This window comes from Akebia trifoliata, chromosome 7 (genome assembly GCF_017979445.1).
Source record: "Akebia trifoliata isolate Shusen 1 chromosome 7, ASM1797944v1, whole genome shotgun sequence".
NCBI lineage: Eukaryota > Viridiplantae > Streptophyta > Magnoliopsida > Ranunculales > Lardizabalaceae > Akebia > Akebia trifoliata.
Genome location: NC_141381.1, coordinates 25,643,510 through 25,651,750, shown reverse-complemented (window position 1 = coordinate 25,651,750; position 8,241 = coordinate 25,643,510). Strand labels below are relative to the sequence as shown.

The 8,241-nt window shown below is 37.0% G+C and overlaps 1 protein-coding gene across 1 annotated transcript; it reads left to right on the top strand.

The window, feature by feature from the left end:
* Nucleotides 1-4,674: 4,674 nt before the first annotated feature.
* LOC147398576 (UPF0481 protein At3g47200-like) lies at nt 4,675-5,978 on the top strand. Its single transcript, XM_086446745.1, has 2 exons — nt 4,675-5,560; nt 5,672-5,978. The coding sequence occupies exons 1-2, from the start codon at nt 4,677-4,679 to the stop codon at nt 5,976-5,978; spliced, it is 1,191 nt and encodes a 396-aa protein (XP_086302871.1). The 5' UTR covers nt 4,675-4,676.
* Nucleotides 5,979-8,241: the final 2,263 nt, after the last annotated feature.

Below are 8,241 nucleotides of genomic sequence, written 5' to 3'. Positions count from 1 at the left end.
CTTGTTGTTCCCCAAATCACAAAAAATCTAATTTCTGTTCAAAAATTTACTTGAGATAACAATGTTTACTTTGAGTTTCACAATGATTTTTTTCTCATCAAGGATTACTCGGGGAACATCCTTCATCAAGGCCATAGCAAAGATGGGTTGTATTGCTTTTCTACACCACTTCCACACGTTGCCTCTTCTGTCTTTGTCGGTGTTCGTATTTGCATCTCTGATTGGCATCGTCGACTAGGACATGCTAATTTTCGAACTGTCAATCATGTGTTAAATTCCAATAAAATTTATGTTCAAGTTAATAAAAGGCAATCTGTTTGCCCTGATTGTGAGATGGCCAAGAGCCACAATTTGCCCTTTTCAAAATCTGTTAATCATGCAACTCGACCTTTAGAACTAATTTATTCGGATGTATGGGGACCAAGTGCTGTTACCTCGAGCTATAACTCTCGTTATTATGTTTGTTTCTTAGATGATTGTACAAAATTTATTTGGTTTTTCCCCCTCAAAAATAAATCTGAAGTTGAAAATATTTTTTTCCAATTTCAAACATTTGTTGAACGGCACTTTGATACAAAAATTAAAGCTATTCAAAGCAATTGGGGCGGAGAATTTCGCCGACTCAATACTCATTTCAAAAATTTTGGCATTGAACATCGTATTTCATGTCCTTATACTCATGAACAAATGGGTTCAGTTGAAAGACGTCATCGTCAAATTGTTGAAATGGGACTTGCTTTATTAGCTCATTCAAATCTTCCTCACTCCTATTGGGAAGATGCTTTTCAAACGGCAACCTATATTATTAATCGTTTGCCAACTAAAATCTTGAATAACCACTCTCCGTTTGAAAAAGCATATCACAAAAAGCCAAACTACGACTTTATGCATGTCTTTGGTTGTGCTTGCTGGCCCAACCTACGACCCTATAATCGTCACAAAATTGATTTTCGCTCCAAAACTTGCATTTTTGTAGGCTATAGTCTCTCACATCAGGGGTACAAATGCTTAGACTTATCAACAGGAAAAATCTATGTCTCTCGACACGTGGTCTTTGATGAATCTCTCTTTCCATATCAAAAATCAGATCCTCCTTCTCTCGGTCACTCTCCATCTGACACGGCATCCCTTCCTTTTACTTTGCATTCCACATGTCCGCACACACAAATTTTAAATACAGGTGCTCAAATATCTCAACCTCCTCCAACACCACTTGAATTTGATCTAATGCCAAATGCCACTACAACGGCATTGTACCATCCAGATGATGCCAACGTTCCAGACCCGCATGCTGCATCAAGTTCGACGCCTGCTGAAATTCCACAACCCAGTACCTTGCCTAGCCAAGTGTCTACACCTGCTACAACACAACGCATGGTCACACGGTCACAAACAAATAACCTCAAGCCGAAACGGCCGTACGTTGGATACATCAAATATCCTCTTCCAAAAGTACTTCTTGCCGAAGTAAATACTTCTTACATTGAGCCAAGTTGTTTCACCGAAGCAAATAAACACTCACAATGGAGGAATGCAATGCTTTCGGAATTCAATGCCTTAATTCAAAATGGAACTTGGGATCTAGTTCCACCCCGACAAGAATACAATCTTGTTGGGAATAAATGGGTGTACCGTGTCAAAAAAAAGGCGGACGGCAGTATTGAACGATTCAAAGTCCGCCTTGTTTCCAAAGGCTTCCACCAACAAGAAGGTGTTGATTTTACTGAGACTTTTAGTCCGGTGGTTAAACCAACCACAATTCGGCTCGTCATCTCTCTTGCAGTCTCTAATAATTGGCCACTACGCCAATTGGATATTCAAAATGCATTTCTTCATGGATTTCTACAAGAGGATGTTTATATGCAACAACCACAAGGATTTATTCATTCGGATTATCCTCATCATGTTTGCAAATTAAAAAAAAGTCTCTATGGCCTTCGGCAAGCACCAAGAGCATGGTTCTCTCGCCTCACGGATCAATTGCAAACAATTGGCTTTAAAGGCTCCAAGGCTGACACCTCTCTCTACACTTTTCAGCAAGGAAAAATACAAATAATCATCCTCATCTATGTGGATGACATAATTGTTACAGGTTCAGATACTAAGGTTATTGACCAATTAATTGGCACTTTATCTTCAATCTTTCCAATTAAAGACCTTGGGCAACTATCTTTTTTCCTCGGTGTTGAAACTTTACGTATGGGTGATGATTTGTTCTTAACCCAACGAAAATACATTGGTGATCTATTACGGAAAGTAAACATGGACAACGTGAAACCATGTGCAACTCCCATGGCAACCACCTGCAATCTCTCTAAATTTGAAGGTGCCGACTTCAATGATCCTCAACTTTATCGGAGTACAGTTGGAGCTTTGCATTACCTTGGTTTTACACGTCCAGATATTGCTTACAGTGTTCATCGCGTAAGCAAGTTCATGCATCAACCAAAAGAACCCCATTGGCAGGCGGTAAAGCGAATCCTTCGATATCTTAAGCATACCATTTCATTCGGCCTTCACTTTACCAGACAAATTAATCAAGCTCTTCATAGCTTTAGTGATGCTGATTGGGCGGGGGATATTGACGACCGAAGAAGTGTGGGTGCTTATTGTATTTTCCATGGCAAGAACTTAATCTGATGGAGTTGTAAATAACAACAAACAGTGGCAAGAAGTAGCACTGAGTCCGAATATAAATCTCTTTCCAACGCCGCTGCGGAACTTCAATGGATTCAATCGGTTCTACATGATTTACACATTTCTCTTCCTCACTGCCCAACGTTATGGTGTGACAATATTGGGGCCACATATCTCTCATCAAATCCAGTGTTTCATGCCTGAACCAAGCATATTGAAATTGATTTTCATTATGTGCGAGATCAAGTCCTACAAAAAAAGCTTCAAGTTTTGTTTGTCTCTTCAAAAGACCAGTTGGCTGACTTGCTCACCAAAGCATTGAATGCTCCTCGATTCACTTTGTTACGTGACAATCTTCAATTGCAAGATCTGCCATTTCGATTGCGGGGGGATATTGGTGCACCTGACGCCGAATCACAAGCCGAAACTCAAGTAACGGAAATGAGAAATCACAAAGCTGTCATCAGCCACCACAAATCAAGCTCAAGATAATAGGATGCGTAAAATCTGGGATTCAATAATAGGATGCGTAAAATCTGGGATTCAGTTTTTGAATTTCAAATTTGAATATATACGTTATATCTTTAATTGATTCTCCAATGTTATTATATATAGCAACACTTGTACACATATCAGATGTCAATAAAAAAAAACAGAGAACATTCTCATCTATCATTCTCTTCATTCCTTTACAAAGCAATTAACACCACTAATCTCTGTCTCTCTCTCTCTCCCCGGTATTCGCTCAGAGGTAATCATCTCTCTTTTGTCCTTAATTATAGTTCATGATGGATGATCTTGTGATTTTGATTCTTAAACTAGGAGAAGGGTGTATTTCGATTGCCATTAAAGTTATGATAATTTAGTAATGAGTAATATGCTGGAGCAACATTCAAATTGACATCATTTGGGACATTGGTGTGCATAGAACCATAGATGCTTCTCATTCGTATTTCAATGAAAAGTTTCTATGGTTTTTTAGGCACATCCATGTCAGCAATGTCCCAAACGAAGTCAATTTCAATTTCCTTTAGTTGTATCTGCATTAGAAATTGGTGATATTCGATTTGAGTTGCAATCTGGTAAGGTTTCCCATCATTGGAGAATAAACACATCAGGCTGCATGCCACATGAAGAGCAGCTTGGTTAGGAGCCCAATGTGTTTAAAATTCCAAGTAGACATCATTTCTATTATAGGAATGAGACACCTTATTGTATCCGGAATACAGATGGGCCAAGCTTGTGGTAGAATTTTTCCGTCGAAAAAGGCCCAATACAATTTCTCTAATACTTATGGGATTGGAGAAGGATTGAATCTCTCAATGCCTCTCTATCCAATCGAATAAAGATATGATGGGTGAGTGTAGTTTACTATTAACTGCGCTCACCATACGAACATCACTCACCGAATAATGCTATTGATTAGGACTGTCAATGGATCCGTTCTGGATATGGAAGGCCTCAATTTGGGACCAATCTAATAAGGAATAGATTGGATCTGGAGTTGACCTAATAAGCATTGTATTGAACTCATATCTAATCTCAATAACAGGATCCTGACCCAATCCAATGTCAATTAGATCAGGTCCGGGTCCGGATCAAGCCAAACCCATTCAATATAAACGAACTTCATTATTTAAATAAAATATATAATAGAATTTCCATACATTCTCACATTTTATTGGACAAGCCCCTATTAGATCCGGACAAAGTTGATGCTAGAGCGTTCCTATAAGATATGGGAACAGAACCTTATCGGATCGGGTCCTCACTGGAATCCAAATCTTCAGTCTAGGACCGAAGTTTGGAACAGATCAGATCAATTGAGAGCCCTAGTATTGATGGATTTGCTTAGATTGTATTGAACATGGAAATTTATCAAGAGTTTAGCAATTTTGGTTAAATGATAAATCTATTGATGATTATGTCTTTCTCATTTTCACTTGATCAATATTTGAACAATGCAATTGAATGTTTGACCATACTGCTTATTTTTAAATAACCTTTGGCATGTTTGGTTAAAGCAAGCAGGGATAAAGATGTCGAACAACAATGGAAGAGATGAAGAAATGGGAGAAATTCATGTTTCGTCTGAAGTTGAAGATGCATACAAAATATTAGCTGAGTCTATCAACAGAAAAATTCAACCAAAACCTTCACCACGGTCATGTATCTATAAAGTTTCCCCTATTCTTCAACAAGGAAAAGAAGATATGTTTGTACCTCAAGTAGTATCTATTGGCCCTTTTCATCATGGAAAAGAAAGCCTACGAAGCGTGGAAGAGAGTAAAAAGTGGTATTTGCATGCTTCCCTTTCTCGAAATTCGGCAAATTTGGAGGAATGGGTCAAAGCCATTGGTGAGAAGGAGGAAGAAGCTCGTGAGTGCTATGCAGAATCAATCAATCTCAGTCGTGATGAATTCATAGAAATGATGTTACTTGACGGTTGTTTTATCCTTGAGGTACTCTACAGGGCTGCAAATAACAAAGAGATTAACGAAAATGAACCATTTTACAGGGGAAGGTGGGTGTTTAGTAGATTAGCACAAGATTTCTTATTACTTGAAAATCAGCTTCCTTTTTTTATTTTAAACCTTTTGTTCGACTTAACTATGGCCTCCTTGGAAGAAAATCTTTCACTCAAAGAACTTGTAATCTGTTCATTTAAGAATTTTTTACCTACACCTAAACCAAACCCCGGAGACAATAGCATTGATGGCAGACATATGCTGGATTTGATACACAATATTCTCCTTCCCTCCTATCAACAACATGATGTTGTGCATTCTAAAACACAATGGCAATATACTTATTCCGCCACGGATCTTTGGGAATTAGGAGTGGATTTCAAGAAGAAGGACAACAATGGTGGAATACTGGACATCACATTCAATGAAGATGAAGGGGTATTAGAAATCCCTCCTTTCTTTTTGGGAAAAGAAACAATTTGTCTACTCCAAAATCTCATCGCCTTGGAGGAATATGATCCAGATTGTACGTCTCAGATCATATCATATGTTAGATTTATGGATATCCTCATTGACTCTCCAAAGGATGTAAGATTACTTTGTAATAAAGGGATTATGGAGACCTTCAGGGACCATGAAGAGGTTGCACGTGTCGTAAATAGGCTTGGCAAAGAGATAATCAATCTGGATGTTTATTACGATGGGTTGTACCACCGAGTTAATAAATATTGCAGAAGTTATTGGCATCGATGGCGTGCAAACTTGATGCATAATTATTTCAATACTCCTTGGTCAATCATTTCAGTTGTTGCTGCCTTCATACTTCTAGTTCTAACTTTAGTGCAAACTTTATTTTCCATTCTTTCTTATTGACACCCTCCATCTCATTCCTCCAAAGTCACTCTAGGTTCCGTTCTTGTAGTTTGTTTGTATTTCAATAAACAATTGCTATAATGTAGAAGTTACCCTTTGATTACATGTATTGAAGTCTTAGTTGTTTCTCTTTATATATTCCTACTTGTTTGGTTATTTTTATAAAAGAATGCATTTTTTTTTTATCAGTAAAGTATCTCTTTTTCCCAAAGATTAGGCGGAACCCTTGTGAGGAAATTGAATATATTTTGTTAATTTTCATAACTTTTCTATTTATTTAATTTCTCTACATACAGTGAACTATGTTTGATTCTAGTTGAATCACATTGTTTGGATGTTTCATCAGTCTTAGACTATTAGATATGAACATAAGTGACTATAGTTTATGTAAGTGCTGATCTACAACTTTATAATACCTCTACAATTTTATTATCTTACATTTTTTTAATAATATCTCTACAATTTTATTATCTTTTCCCTTTTACCCCCTTAATCTCAAAGATTTTTAATAATATCCTTTCAAACTTTATTATTTTTCTTCTTTTACCACCTTAATAATAAATTAGCCCATTCCAAAACTTTTAATTCATGTTTTGAAAAATGTTTGGCACAATGTTTTGGCTCACTTTAGGGCCTATATATATATATATATATACTGTTAATATATTATATAGTCCCTTTACCATTGACTTTTTGAATCAGCTAGCCAGCTACATAATTTACATATAATTAATTTATTTCAAATTCGATATCATCAAGATATCCCTAAGTGATAGAATTTCAACTCTTATATAGGGTCAATCTTGTCTATTCAGGATCTTAAATATCCAATATCAACAAGTGTACCGCACTTCCACTTTGTATCCAAAGCAATTAACACCATTTTGTTACTTATCCAAAAATAAATAAATTATTTAATTAATTTACACCATTTTGTGCTATATTTTAAAAAATAAGGTCATATATATATAGGGTGGGGTTCCTGCCGCACACATTGCGACAACGTGTTTGTCTTATATGGGCAAAAATATTTGGAATGGGCTGATGTTTTGTGAGGATGATCTCTGTGATGAGGGGATCATCTTGGCAAAAAATCAGCCCATTCCAAAACTTGTAACCCCATCAAAATCGATTTACAAAAATTGGATGGTCTATAATTTTTCAACAAAAATTGGACGGTCTAGAAGTTTCATAATGAGCTGATTTTTGGCAAGGATGATCTCCTCACCATAGAGATCATCCTCACAAAAAATCAGCCCATTCCAAACATTTTTTCCCATATAAGACAAAACACGTTGTCGCAATGTGTGTTGCAATGTGTGTCGTTTGAACCCGACCTATATATATATATATATATATTTATTTATTTCTATTTGACCTACCACTAGCAACAAAAGGAAAAATGCTCTTCGACTTGTACTGTATGTACTGACTGCTTGCCTCAATACCCACTGACTTACTGGCGACCCCACCCTAGCCCAACCCTGGTTCAAACCAAGCCTTTGTGCACCAACCACCTTGCCCTCAAGACGAACTGAACCGATGTGCGAGCCTGTCCATGGCGCTATCCCTCGCTAATAGCCCATCGATAGTGTTAACTCCTAATGACATGAGGAGGGGTTGGTTGCCAGCTACCACTGAATGAATGGCCCTGGGGCAAGGAACCACCCCGTACCAACATACATAACTGGCAGGGTTGGACGTGTGGGAGACAAACACAACTGAATGTGCGTCTTCAACTTACATTAATACATTTTCAAAATATGGGTTAGAAGTTTCAAATTGAGCTGATTTTTTGTGAGGATAATCTCTATGATGGGAAGATCATCTGGAAAAAAAATCAGTCCAATCTGAAACTTCTAACCCCATTCAAAGTGATTTAGAATGTGGACCGTCGATTTTTTACAAATTTTTGTCAATAAGTTGTAAATCACTTTTCATGGATTTAGAAGTTTCAGATTGAGCTGATTTTTTGTGAGGATGATTTTCTCATCATAGTGACCTTCCTCGTTAAAAATCAGCTCAATCCAAAACCTCTAACCTATATTTTGAAAAACCATTGTTTTTTACATATGTCCCTTGAACCGCCCCCAATATATATATATATATATATTTTAGTTGTATCATGTTGGGAGCAAGCTTTTTGACATTCATTAATAACCCAATCTCATAAGATATCAAATTGAAACTAAAAAAATTCCAGCCATGACTAGGGTTGTTAATGGATCGGATCATTACCTGAAGTTCAATTCGTTTTGATCGA